The following is a 13,829-nucleotide window of genomic DNA, read 5'->3' as shown; positions in this document are numbered from 1 at the left end:
ACCTGTCGGTCGTAGACACGTTCTTCCATTGTTCCCTGAAAGACAAAACAATAATTATTACAATAAGTCTCAACTTTTGTCATTAGAGAGCGTTTTGGACTGATTTAGAAATAACTGACGTTTAAAAATGTGCGGATGCTGCCAGTCGCTCAACAATTGGGTGACTTAGCCGCATCAAGTGACCTACCCTCCAGACCAAATTGCTGTGACATGAGAGTTCCCTACTGCCAAGCGAAGGAAAAGTCTTCATATATATGCATACATACAAAGTCACGATCACGTGCTTTTTTGATGGGACTGCTAGAGAACTGTACAGTTCGACTGTCACTGTGCTCAGGTTTACCTGTGCTATTAGCCTGTAGACATAGACAGGCTTTTCCTGACCAAAGCGAAACACTCGGAATAGCGACTGCGTGTCCAGTGTCGGATTCCACGCCGCATCCATTATTACGACACGATTAGCTCCTGTGAGGGTGACCCCCAGAGAACCGGCTCGAGTCGAAATGAGAAACAGCCGCAACCTGTAGAGGAGACGAAATGTCAACGTTAGTAGACAAACAAGCAGTGGAGTATCGTCATTAAAAAGTAGAGCGGATACCATACGGGCAGTGGGACTAGCTAAGCAGTGACTGAACCTCTTGCGTAAAGCCCGTTACAAGTTGGTATCAACAGACGCGGACACTATCCACTAAACCGATATACGGCATTGCTATCTTCAGACTCGCCCATACAAACATAAGAAAGTCCCAATTTTTAAAATTGCTTCAAGCAAGGGTTCAACTATCTCGCAACTTTGCGAACACCAGCACAGAAGACTGGTTAGCGTACGTTCGTTGTCCATACTAAAAGAAATGAATCGCGAATGCTACAGGCCTAACACCAAAGTACACTCTGGGAACGGATTGTTTATTGAATCCTATCCCAACAGCTGCTGCTTGGCCGGACAGAGAAACGTAATTCGTCACAAAGCGCATGCGAAGTGAGACTCAGTTAGCGCGCACTACGTGCATAGACACACAGTGTACAGTACCTCGCCAATCTATCAGCATGCACATCTTACATAAACGCAAACCTCTTCTTCTTTTTACTGTTGAAATTATCAGCCCAGGCTTGTCGGCTGTCAGCGGACGACGACCCATCAAGTCGATAATAGTCAATACCCAAACAGAAGCCTCCGAATTCTTCCTCTTGTATAAAACTTTCGAGCAGATTCAACGTCAGCAGACTCTGACTGAACACCAGCACCTTGTCACCAACCGCTTCAGCAGACCGGACGATCTCCATCAAGATATAGAACTTAGAACTCAATTCTATATCCGTCTCAAGGTCATCCGTGACGAGACCTTCGAACCAGCTGTCAGCAACGTTCGCGACAGGAGATCCCTCTAATATGCAAACAAATAGTGAAACGATGAGAAACATGGCGGAACAGATAGTAAGACGAATCAAGAGACGCACAGACATGGAGTCAGTGGCGTAGCCAGAATTACGAACCAGGTGTACTCAACATAAACGATACTATGTACATTTTTACTTGCTGTTAAGTGTTGCTGGCATGTGAAGAAAGTCAAGCTTTTAATAGAAGTGTACAGCAAAACCAGTAATCCCTGCAGATTCTTGCATTTATACGCTCACACGTCGACTAACGTTTCCTGATCAGATATTTGTACATTGCCATTGCAATCGATTTCTCGACAAATTCCGGATTCTTCGCGGAATCGCAACGGGCATGGCTTCTACACGCATGCATTCCTGCCTCGGAGTACGGTCCGTCAGCGTCAGCTCTAATGTGACGACGGAACATTTCCTACCAGTGATCCAAGACAGAAGGCACGGGGGTGTTTGAGCGCCTAAACACCCCTCTGGCTACGTCACTGATCATGGAGTTGTTGTAAAGATAACTAAATCGACAAACTACGTACAGAGACGATTGCTAACCGCTGCGTGTTGTTGGACCTTTGGCGCCGGCGTTCACTACCTCTTCGTCACCACTGTCCATACCTCCTTTCACTTCCTCCCTCTTCTTCTCCGTCTCTGGTTCTGACTCGGACGTATCGTCGTCGTCGGTCGCAATAAATTGTCGTAGCTCGTTCTTCTCCAGTCTGTCGAGTAACTCCTCCTCTTTCATCTTGAGTAGAAACGGATGCGACCAGACGCGCATCAGTTGATGGTACGACTCGAACACGCCCATGACTCCGCGCTGGCCGAGACGTGCGCCGCTGTCGACGCATTTCTCGAGATACCGACGGTAGAGTTTGATCTGGAGATCGTTGAGACGCACAAAGATAACGTACTCGTACTTTGCTGGAAGATAGGGCAGCAGTACAGAAAAATCCTTTCGCTAGCAAAAGAAGGTACAGCTTAGATATCAATAGATGTGAATGGAAAACGGCGTTTTAGGTGGAGAAATACAAGCTGTATAATCAAACCTGTCGATAACAACCATCCAAAAGAGAATAAAACACAAGCAATTGCCTCCAAAAAGGGAAATGCCAGCTGAGAACATATGACAAGATTGGCTTATATTCTATAACGTAAAGGTCGCAAGCGCAACGTGATTCAGGATTTGTTAGACGAGAAGGCATGAAACCGAGTTTGTGTGTGTGTCTTCTAAAAATAGTAAGTCTGCTTGTACAGTGAGCATGCGCACTTGCACGTATTTCGGATGCACAGTAATAAGCCAAGATGTTTTATAGCTGTAGGACCCTCTAGGTTCAGATTTGAAAACGTAGCCTTCTGGTTTCATTGATGTACGTACACCATTGTTCAATGACTATGATATACCAATTCACTTAGAAGAAAGTTTCCCCAAACGGTGGGGGGACGTGCTCCCAGTACCCCAGCCCGGATCCGCTTATGGTTGGTAATGCTGTCTGCACTCAACAACTATTGTAACTGTAGAGTGTCTGCACTCCACGTCGCCACCGCAGTCCATAACAATCCAACTCTACTGGAGGCTCTTTTCAAAAGCTAATTACGGTATCAGGTGGTCGTTACCCTACAATGTGCATGCACTATCAGCACAAATCCACTAAGACATGCTGGCTAGACGGCTTGATGGTTGTCACAAACAAATGACCGAAATGTTATAAGTATGACACTCAACGGCAGACAGACAACAGGACTATCGTATACTACACCAGAACAACGTAGCAACGGAATCAAACCATCATATCTTACCTGCACGACAGAAGTAAGAATCTCGTGCAGCACGTGCGCTCGATGCTTCATGATTCGCACGTCGGTAGCGGTCGAATCCGAGTGCTGACCGTTCGAGATCGGATTCGCAAATCGATTGGTAAACTCGCGATGCGTTCCAAGCAGATTCGGCTTGACAAAGCTGACCATCGTATAATCTACAACCACACACAACACATCACACAATCCATACTCATACACCGCATTCGATCCCCTTACATTCGTTGAGATTGTTCTGCAGTGGCGTGCCAGTCAAAACAATCCTGCGTTTCGTCCGTATCCTGTTGACGGCCTTCGACAGCGCCGAATCCCAGTTTCTTAACACGTGACCCTCGTCGCATACGACCACGTCCGGTCCCGGATCCTGGAGAACTCGCTTGAACTCGTCTCGCCAGTCCTTCTTCCGTATGCGTTGCGCTTGCGACAGGTTGCGGTACATCTCGTATCCGACGATGAGGACGCCGCCACCCAAGTGCCAGTCGCTCACTATTTCGAGGCGAGTCTGGTTGCTGGTGACGCCATGCAGATGCCAAATCTACACGAGACCCGCCCCAAGAGATGTACCCAGTAAATATACGGAACACACAAAAATCCGGTACCGACGGTTTACCTCGGGTAGTTCTTCTTCGGGTAGCCAAGATTTCAGTTCATTGATCCACACGTTGAGAGCGTTCTTTGGTGCCATAACGAGGATCCTTGACAGGTCGAAGAGGTCCCGATTTCTCATTATAATGTCGATGAGGGCAACGACCTATAAAACGCGTGACATACAGAGACGTACTGTACCAGTACGTGCTACTGTGATGACAAAGCTTATTGGAAAAGTGAAGCAATAGCAAGGACGTTCAATGACGTAAACAATTGGTTTGTCGTTACAGTTAACACACGGAAGACTAATTGGTAATTTAAATACGAAACTCACTCGTTACCACACGAGGACTGAGCGCAAGCTCTGCATGCGAGCGTTCTAGGCAGAGGTGTGGGCTGAGTGCACATGTTGTCCACAAGTAAGTGACAACCTCTTAACACTCTGCCTTTGCAATGGCTTATCTATCACAAGGAGACACAATGAGCAAGCCTTAGGTAAGAGTACGTAAATGTGTAATACATACAATGAACTCGCGCGGCCTCAAAGTACGGTGACTGCGCTAGAACCGGTACCGTGCACTCTGTACTAGTACCGGTACCGTACACTCTATACTAGTACCGGTACCTTATACTATGTACTGGTACACTCTATACTACGTAGTACCGGTACCTTACATTATGTACCGATACCGTACACTCCACTATACCGGTACCGTACACTCTATACGAGTACTGGTACCGTACACTCTATACTATACCGGTACCGTACACTATATACTATATGGTAGCATCGGTACCGTACACTCTACGATACCGGTACTGTACACTATGTAAGCGGTGCCGTATACTCTATATACTAGTACCCTAGTTTACGGTACTAAGCAGTCACCGGACTCCGAGGCCGCGCGAGTTCATTGTATGTAATATATTTACGTACTCTCCTTAGACTACTCACAAGCGAAACTAAAAAGCTGTACTCGGTCACAGCCTTCGGAATTCACCACTTCACTCACCATAGTGATACGGCAACTCACCGCTAATATTATGCCAACTTTACACTAACAGTACGTGCGCGCCCAGGAATGCTAAGCTGGCGTGTGCACGTTACTCTGCCTGATTGTATTTCAATATATATTATGGTATGCTGTAGGCACGCCCACCGTGCAGTAAGAGGCAGCCATGGCAGCTCCTAGATAACACTAAACAGGAAGCCATAGACTGCACTTACGCGCATAAAAGGTTACAGGGTAAGGGCGTGGTACATGCTACACGTATCTCAACCAACTATGGCAATGTTAGTCACTAAGTGGTGGATAGATGGGCTAAAACGACAATGGTGACAGGCCATTAGCAAGACAACTATAGTACTGCATGATAGAATATGTAGCCTCAATAACCGTTCGGGTCACCAAACTGGGAATGGAAGATTAGAAGACAAAAGCAAGGTAGTAGATTATGTATAAGAGCAAGTACACAAACACACACACACACACACACACACACACACACACACACACACACACACACACACACACACACACACACACACACACACACACAATCAAACAAAGAGGGACAACAGACAGATGAGCGGATACGCAGCCTCAGTACAAGATTTAACAACAGGTCATACCTAACCATTTTGAATTACCTGAAGTGTCTTTCCAAGACCCATACAGTGAGCAAGGATGCAACCAGATCCACCGTCCGTCTTACACGCCTCATCCACAGACTCAAACACACAGTCCCACATAAAGCGAATGCCCTGCACTTGATGCTCCTTCAAACGTGGCACCAGATAGTCACTGACCTCGACCAGCGGCTGAGTGCTATCACCCGCAACGGTCTCGAGAACAAGGTGTTTCTCCTTCTCGTGGGCTTTCGTCGGTGTCCACTCTGCAAGGTTCAACGACCGTTTCCTCAATCTCTCTAACCGCCTCTTCTCTTCTACCTGTGCGGCCTTTGTTTCTTTAGACAATTTCTCGTCGCCCATGATTTTGCGTAGATTTCGTCGCCCTGTGCGTTTAGAAGGAGAGTCATCATCCCCAAGATCTTCGCTGTCATCTGACAGAGAGAGAGCGAGTTTCCTTTTCTTTTTCTTCTTCTTCATAGTGGGTTGCGAGTCAGACGCGTCAGCGTCTTCTGACTCATCAGAAGAGGACTTTGAATCTGAATCTGAAGTAAGACATGCTTTCCGTTTCATTCCCTTCGTCCTTGGCCTCTTATCAGCTTCGTCAAGACTGCTATCATTCAACACTGAAGGAAGGTTGTCATCCTCGCTTGAATCTGACTCGGAACTGTTCAAATTATTGTCATCATCATCATCAACATCGTCATCATCAGATGTCGAGATACCACGTCTCTTTTTCTGCGTAGTCGCATGCTTTCTTTCCTTTGAATTCGTTTCATCAGAATCTGGGGATATGTCAGTCTTTTGGTTGGTGTTGTCTTCCTCACCTGACCCAGAACTAACTATTGCAACTGAACGCTCGCTCAACTTACTTTTCTTTTTCAGTTTACTGCTATGTTTGCGTCTGAGCATGCTGTTCACTAGTTCTCTGTCTGACACTTGCAGGGACTCAAAGTGGTTTTCATCACCACCAATTTTATTGCGCGTTCGTGATGCGATTTTGAAAGCTTTTTTCTGGTCGTTAGAAAACAAGCGTTGTTTGATATCAGAATCAGAATTCCAAGAAGACTCATCAGATACCTCAGACTCATTGGTACTTGATTCTGCACCACTAGCACTAGAGCCTTCAGCTGACGTCCCACCAGAGTTTGCATGTTTTATCACACCAAAGGCAGACTTCCTGGCAGTTTCTTGCAAAGTAGATAGTTTCTTCTGAGTTTGTTCATCCTTGGGTTTTCGTTCGACTTCTTTTGGCTTTCTTTTGTTGTCAACCTTCTCTTTGCTTCTTTTCAACAATCTTTCCTTCTTCATTCCTTTCTCTTGTTTACTGTCTAGACGTTGGTTCTGTGTTGTAAACTCTTTTTTAGGTTTTCGTCTGGTGGTTTGAGCTGTGGAGGGCAGGGTAATGATCTCTACTACATCGTCTGAATCGGACAAATGGTGATCACTGGTTTCATTCCTAGAGATATTCAAATCCTTTTTACTCGGTTTCACGTCTTCCTTCCCTGCACGTATACTGAAGTTCTCTGGCTCTGATTTAGAATTCATTCGTCGAGAATGTTGCACGTCAGTGGCTTTGTCAACACTGTCAGCTAACTTCTTTCGTTTCTTTGTTGCCCTCTGGTGAGCAAGTTGTAACAACTGTTTGTCTCGACTTTGAGACCTCCTCTTCTTACGTTTGTCCATCTTACGACGTGACGTCAAATTAGATGATTTATCTGTTCTTCTTTTGATATGAATGGACTCAGCTTTCTCCACTTTCTTTCCTAAAGATCTGTCTACATGTAATGCAGCTGGTAGTATTTGAACATCAGGAGATGTGGCGCAGAGGTCCGAAAACGACACATCTTGACAATCATTGATTCCACCGTCAGTTGCTGCAACTTCGTCAACAAAGGCTTGAACCTCTTCCAGATTGTTACTCAAAGGTAAACTCATTTGTCTCTGCTTCAAGGGTCGACGTTTTTTGTGTTTCTTCTTAGTTTTGATAGCCTGATGACTCGACAAAATGTCTTGTGAGCCTTCCGGCGATTGTTCCTCAGCATTAGCATCAGAATCTCCCATACAAGGCAGGTCTTCTGATATCTTTACTGTCTCACTGTTGCTACCATTACATGACGGTTGATCTAAACGCTTCTTGGGTACTTTGAGTTCCAAATCAGGCCATTCTACTTTACTAATCTTTAATACTAGTGGCTTGAAATCACTAGGCAATTTTGCAGTAAATTCTTGTAGATCTGACTTGCATTCCACTTCTTTTGTCAAACAATCAAGACGTTTGCGCGCAAATTCAGCATCATCGTCAGTTATATTTTTTGAGAGCTCTGGTTCTGTCTCATCCTCTCCACTACTCACAACATACTCCTCATAATCAGTAGGGAAAGGCAATTTCTTCCTATCAAATGTAAGGGAGTTGTGGTTGCAAACAAATGATGCAGGTGTTGTAAGGGCATCGTCTTGTTCTGACATAACAACAACATTGCCTTCAGAAAAAGGAAAAAAAGAATTTTCTATGCTTTCATCAAAGGCATTCTGATCATTCTTCAAAACTACAGATTGGCCTTTGTGTTCACTCAAATCCTTGTTTGACAAAACAATTTCTTGATCATGTTGTACTTCCTTATCTTCAGCCAGAGTAGAGTCGTCACATGATATCTCGATGCTGGCATCACCAACCTTACCTTGTAGTTGTAGAGAGTGTACATTTGCACGAACGAGTTCGAGTTTCAAACGTTTTCCTGGACTGTCAGTAAAACTTCCAGCTGATGACTCCTCAATATCAGATACCTTATATTCCTACGAAATCATTGACATAAATAGAAGGAACACTGGATTAGGCTATAAATAATATACAACATGATATTCACTAGCACAGTAAATTTGATAAACAATAATCAATTAATATCAAGTTACTCATCACCCTACACACGTCCTCCCGACCAGTATGATACCACTACACAACGGCGACTAAGCCGCGCTGACGTTCTACATTGGTGTACAAGTAGTGTACATCATATTTACACCCGCACTCCCATGCAGTCCTGACCGCAACGCGAAACAAGAGAACGTCTGGCCAGAAGAGCCTACCGCTCTCTGGAAAGGTTATCTATCACCTAAACCTATCACTTCAGACAGTAAATAAACACTCCATCACTCACCTGAAAAGATTCCGCTCGCGTTCGCCTTTTCAAGCAAGATACGACATGTTCCAGTCGCTTTCTGTTACAACAGGTACGCACAATAGATTTTCTACATTCCCTACAGCGTTCCCACGTCAAAAAGAAACTTACTTCGGTTTCATTCGAAACACGACAACGCTTGCCATGGTTCAGTAACTCTTGCGCCAAGACTAATCCGGGATGTAATGACGTCACACAGTCTTTGGAGTCACAGACACTGCGGACAGCTCCACCTACCATGCCTTCCGTTGCGTTTCTTTTTCTAGTTGTAGTATCGTCCGTTCAGTCTGATCAACTCGACGCCGGAAAATCGTCTGGCTGTAACAGAAGCGGATCACATAGCAACGAGTCGTTTCACGTGACCAACTTCGACTTCCAACACGTAAAGACTCCCTTGGTCATCTCTCTCTGCATACTAATCGCGTCACTAGCCAAACTCGGTTTCCACTTGTATCCCCGCCTACCGCACCTCCTACCGGAGTCATGTCTGCTCATTGCACTCGGTCTTCTCATCGGTGGCATCGTCTACGCAGCGGCTGGAGACAGCATTTTGCGATTTACTCCAGATCTATTCTTTCTCTTTCTACTGCCGCCGATTGTGTTCGAGTCGGGATTCTTCCTGAGGAACGGGGACTTTTTTAGGAATTTGGGGACGATACTTCTGTTTGCTGTTGTTGGTACACTCTGGAATACGTTTGCTCTGGGACTTTGTCTGTATGCTGTGAGTTTGTTGGAATGGGTTGACGTCGAGGTGCCGTTGACAATGTCTGAGGCTTTTCTATTTGCCAGCATAGTGTCGGCTGTTGATCCGGTTGCGGTGTTGGCGGTGTTTGAAGAGATTCATGTGAACGAGTTGCTTCATATTCTCGTCTTTGGAGAGTCGATTCTTAACGATGCGGTGACAGTCGTCCTGTACAGAATGTTTGAAGCGTTTGCCGTTCAAGAAACTGTCACCAATCGAGACATTGGAAAAGCTGTCGGATCTTTCTTCTATGTTAGCATTGGTGGATTGGGCATCGGTGTTGTGTTTGGTATCTTGACAGCATTGTTGACTCGCTTCACAGATCATGTTCGGGTCATCGAGCCAATAGCTGTCTTTCTGATGGGATACGTCGCCTACTTATGTGCCGAGATGTTTCACCTTTCTGGCATTGTCTGCCTCATATTTGCTGCTATAGTGATGAAGCACTACGTCGATGCCAATGTGTCTCGCAAGAGCAGGACGACCATTAAATATTCTATGAAAATGATGAGCTCCGTGAGTGAGACAATCATCTTCATCTTTCTTGGTGTGGAGGTAGTAAACGGTGATCGTCACAATTGGAACACAGGCTTTGTTGGATTTACTATTATGCTTATGCTTGTGTTTCGTTTTGTCAGTGTTTTTTGCTTATCATGGATTGCAAATCGTTTCCAACAGAAACGACTGAGAAAAGTTGATCAGTTTATTGCAGCTTATGGTGGCATCCGTGGTGCGGTGTCTTTCTCGCTTGTGCTTATTGTTCTCAATGAGAATAAACTACCGGGTTGCACTGCCAGAATGATGTTCACTACTGTAGTGGCTGTCATTTTCTTTACATCGTTTGTCTTGGGAGCCACAATTAAGCCTCTTGTCAAGGCCATGCACGTCAAACTAATTGACTCTCACAAATTGTCTGTGAGTGAGCAGATTGCTGATCGAGTTGTTGAACACGCTGTGGCAGGTATTGAGGATATCATTGGCCATCATGGCTATCATTTCTTTTGGGAACTTTATGAATATATTGATATCAACTATCTCCAAGTTTGGCTGGAACGGGAACCTACACCTCCAGAGCACGAGATCATTGATGCATTTATACGTACACAGTACCAAGCACTGAACACCTCAGTTCAGTGTATACAACAGCAGTTGTGCTGTGGACGTACATATGTAGGACAGCGACGAAAAGCTAAGATGTCGTTGTCTGAGCCAACACTCGCTGTTACAGCTGCTTGTAGTGATTCAGTTTTGCCGCTGTCTTCAGCTTCTCTAATAAGAAGTGGTTCTATTCTGAGGTCCTCTCTGCGTGTGCGTAATCAGCCAAGCCCTCTTCAGACAAAGCGTCACACGTGGTGCGAGTCCAGCCCTGTATCATCTGAAGACAATTTGAAGTCTCAGCAGCGTTGCACACTTCCACATACGCTGAGCTGTCCTAGCAATGTGTTTCAAACAGAAGCAGTGAATCATAGAAAGCTACACACCCTCCTCAAGTCTCAACAAATACATCCACATAGACGTCATGCTCGACACACAGTATACGAAGCCGAGGACGACGACGATGAGTTAGCTTTCGAGTTAAGACGAAACAAAGGTATTCTAAACTTCATTCAGAAGAACAGCAACACTCCAGCTTTGGCAAATCTAATCTACAATGCCACTGGCCTATTTGGAGCCAACGCTGTAAGCAATTCGCTATTTCAGTCGAATCTGTGGATGGGAGAGACAAACACTTCAGTTGGTGACCCTGATGAACGTGAAACTTCTGTGTAGTTTTGCTACATTGTTATAGTAAGTAAAGAAATGTTATTGATTTTATTAAATTAGGGAGCTGTTGCTGTATGTATGTATGCATACTGTATGTATATATTGTATGTATATATTACTTTATACTAAATTTTTATATTACTTAATATTAATTATATTTAAATATGTTATGTATTAATTAATTATAGTAATATATATATATATATATATATATATATATATATATATATATATATATATATATATTAAGCCAAGAAAACGCAAAAATTAACTTTCACCAGTCGTCCATTATTTAGCACGTACCACACACTCGTCTTATTATCTTATTACGCTAGGTATTACACACAATAGCCAGCGCATTTTGCAGTCTACGCATTTTTTGTCGTTGTATTCAGAGCTGCCGCCATCTCACAATCTCACTGTAGCGGGTCCACGTGCGTTTGTTTGCATGCAGGATAATTGCAGCGCATTCAATAACGGTTGTGTGGATGAATTAGATATTAGCTTTCACTACGAAACAAACTTGCCAGCATGGGCAGCAAATAATAATGCGGTAGTGGCGTCCTAATTAACTTAATTCGATATTCGCTCCAAAATGTGAGATCAATATCTAGATATCACACCTACGAAGTAGAAGTTAGTAATACATTACAACACTTCACTAAAGACAATATTCTGAGTTACTGATTTGTCGCCAATGAGTCCCTGTGTGGTGGTTTCATCGATGTTTACGGAAATATCAGTCAATGCTCTTGCTCGAGAAAAGGCAACGTACAGTTGTCCATGCGTAAAGACTGGCGCTGGGAGGTAGGTACCAACTTTGCTATACGTTTGCCTTTGCCAGGCCTGTATCCAGATGGGGGTTACAATCCTCTCTTTTCCAATAGGTGTGGCTCACCATTGATGAAAGGAATCGAAGTGAGTGCAGGGTCTTACACCCAGACGTCTAAGTAGTAAGAAAATTTGTGTGTGATGGCTGCTGCCTTTACGCATGTTATCTGGTCAGATTGCAATAACGTTCTGCTTCTGCTACCACAGATGAGCTCTAGAACATTCTAGACTGACTATCTCAAGACTATGCACACAAAGACTATTTTAGTATTTACGTAAGGGCCCGATCAATTAAGTTAAGGCTGCTGATTTGTAGATTTTTGCTAGAGGTGATTACATTACATACGAGTCAGCCTATCAAGTTAGTAGTCAACTTAATTAAGCAATAAATAATTTCATTAGAAAAGAGAAAATTAGTAATGCTATAAATAACTGCTACCAGGTCAACCCCCTCTTTCAAAAATTCCTGGATCCGGACCTGCTTTGCGATTTATTCATTGTCATAAAGTACGCCAATCTTATAGGAAATTGACGACTTTCCAATATAAATGGCAAGTTGACGTCAGAATCTGATGACGCCAGTTTGACGCGTGGTATTACCACACGTTGATGACTATGTGTAGCTATGACTCTCTGCATCGATAACATGGTTATGCAAGTGTCTGACAATTAGTCTTGTTCCATTGCACAGCCCATTTCGCAGATCTAGATTACGTAGCAGAATGATTATACATCCGACCTTTAGATAAAGCGAGTGTTCTGGCAGACCAGAAGGTGTTAAACTGTAAATAAACTCAAGAGCTCGAGGATAATTTTGCTCTTTTTCCCTAATGTCGCAAATCACTCTGTCCACACTGAGATACAGACGCTTTTCGTCTTCCAGTCTAGCTAGTACGTGATTGTTTAGAGCCATGAAATGATGTTTCATTTTAGGCGTCAGTAAGACAGTGGTTGTGAGAGCAGACGGTAGATCTGCGAAAACGGTATCAATAATGTTGTCTGAAACTAGACACTCTGTCGGAATGTCGACTGTTTCTGGAGGGGCGTCGTCACACACTTTAAGTAGTTGCCCGTTACCAAGCTTCAGTACCCATTTCGAAAATTGTTGTTGATCCTGCTGTACACGCATGTTTTGTGTCAACTTGATTATTGTAAAGAGAGACTACAGTAACGATCGTTTAAGGCAGTTTTCGACAATTATTGTACGTGAGGCATGCGGTATCACCGGCAGAACTTGCCGGAAATCTCCACCAAGCAAGAAAATTTTTGCCACCAAAGGCAATATCTTCATTGGTGAGATCTCGTAGCAGCTTGTCAAAAGCATGTAATGCATGCAACGGCATCATTGAGGCTTCATCGATAATAATGAGACTCATTGAAAGTGGCATAGCAGCATGGCTGGAGGTTTGCTTGACGTTGCATGTGCTCGTGTCCAATATTGGAACCGGGAGCTTAAATAAGCTGTGCACTGTTCTACCTCCACGCAGAAGATTGGCTGCAATGCCTGTCCACGCTGTTGCTCCAACCTGAGATCAGGAATATGCGCATTTTTAGGTATATAGCCTCGCACTCAGTGTAAACTAATATACATGCAGTTTATAATATATTTACTTAGAAAGATGTGAAATGACATATACAGCAAGTCTGGTTGAAAGAAGTGCATGCCATCTACCGACTGTGCGTGGGTAGGCCGTATGTTGATCTTTGCGTCACCATTAATTAAGGTTAATGAAATGGTGTCTGGTATTACAAATTATGACATCACCATGAGGTCGTGCACTCTGTTGCAGTGGCACATGACCGTATGTCATTGTCCCGTCGCCGCGCTGTGACTCATTGGAAGTACTCCGTCAGTTAACTGATCGTTTAGCTACATGATGAATTGCAACCAAACGCA

At 44.1% G+C, this 13,829-nt stretch overlaps 4 protein-coding genes across 4 annotated transcripts in view; 1 reads left to right on the top strand and 3 right to left on the bottom strand.

Moving 5' to 3' along the window:
- The window catches only part of LOC134189567 (transcriptional regulator ATRX-like), an 8,337-nt gene extending 1,047 nt beyond the window's left edge, over positions 1-7,290 (bottom strand). The window contains exons 1-8 of the mRNA XM_062657879.1: positions 5,438-7,290; positions 3,809-3,949; positions 3,418-3,733; positions 3,181-3,356; positions 1,939-2,341; positions 1,073-1,385; positions 344-521; positions 3-35 (exon numbers count right to left, since the gene is read on the bottom strand). Of these exons, the coding sequence (XP_062513863.1) occupies positions 3-35; positions 344-521; positions 1,073-1,385; positions 1,939-2,341; positions 3,181-3,356; positions 3,418-3,733; positions 3,809-3,949; positions 5,438-7,102 (3,225 nt within the window). The 5' untranslated portion in view covers positions 7,103-7,290. The remainder of the gene's footprint in view (positions 1-2; positions 36-343; positions 522-1,072; positions 1,386-1,938; positions 2,342-3,180; positions 3,357-3,417; positions 3,734-3,808; positions 3,950-5,437) is intronic.
- On the bottom strand, positions 7,183-8,766 carry LOC134190347 (uncharacterized). The gene is made up of 4 exons (XM_062658800.1): positions 8,707-8,766; positions 8,575-8,635; positions 7,262-8,212; positions 7,183-7,194 (listed from the first exon to the last, which is right to left on the bottom strand). The coding sequence occupies exons 1-4, from the start codon at positions 8,739-8,741 to the stop codon at positions 7,183-7,185; spliced, it is 1,059 nt and encodes a 352-aa protein (XP_062514784.1). The 5' UTR covers positions 8,742-8,766.
- Positions 8,767-8,812: 46 nt separating this feature from the next.
- LOC134189591 (sodium/hydrogen exchanger 1-like) lies at positions 8,813-11,231 on the top strand. Its single transcript, XM_062657909.1, has one exon. It carries the CDS (start codon positions 8,834-8,836, stop codon positions 11,105-11,107), a length of 2,274 nt encoding a protein of 757 aa, XP_062513893.1. The 5' UTR covers positions 8,813-8,833; the 3' UTR covers positions 11,108-11,231.
- Positions 11,232-12,545: 1,314 nt separating this feature from the next.
- Positions 12,546-13,061, bottom strand: LOC134190346 (uncharacterized). The gene has a single exon (XM_062658799.1). The coding sequence runs from the start codon at positions 13,059-13,061 to the stop codon at positions 12,546-12,548; it is 516 nt and encodes a 171-aa protein (XP_062514783.1).
- Positions 13,062-13,829: the final 768 nt, after the last annotated feature.

Source organism: Corticium candelabrum, chromosome 14, assembly GCF_963422355.1.
Source record: "Corticium candelabrum chromosome 14, ooCorCand1.1, whole genome shotgun sequence".
Classification (NCBI taxonomy): Eukaryota; Metazoa; Porifera; class Homoscleromorpha; order Homosclerophorida; family Plakinidae; genus Corticium; species Corticium candelabrum.
Note: the sequence above shows the minus strand (reverse complement) of the source record. Positions and strands in the feature narration are given on the sequence as shown.

Coding starts and splice junctions, on each gene's coding strand:
- LOC134189591 (XM_062657909.1), top strand. CDS start 8,834: ATGCCTTCCGTTGCGTTTCTTTTTCTAGTTGTAGTATCGTCCGTTCAG.
- LOC134190347 (XM_062658800.1), bottom strand. CDS start 8,741: ATGGCAAGCGTTGTCGTGTTTCGAATGAAACCGAA. Junction 8,636..8,706: donor GTGTTTCGAATGAAACCGAA/GTAAGTTTCTTT, acceptor CTGTTGTAACAG/AAAGCGACTGGAACATGTCG. Junction 8,213..8,574: donor CGCGAGCGGAATCTTTTCAG/GTGAGTGATGGA, acceptor ATGATTTCGTAG/GAATATAAGGTATCTGATAT.
- LOC134190346 (XM_062658799.1), bottom strand. CDS start 13,061: ATGCGTGTACAGCAGGATCAACAACAATTTTCGAAATGGGTACTGAAG.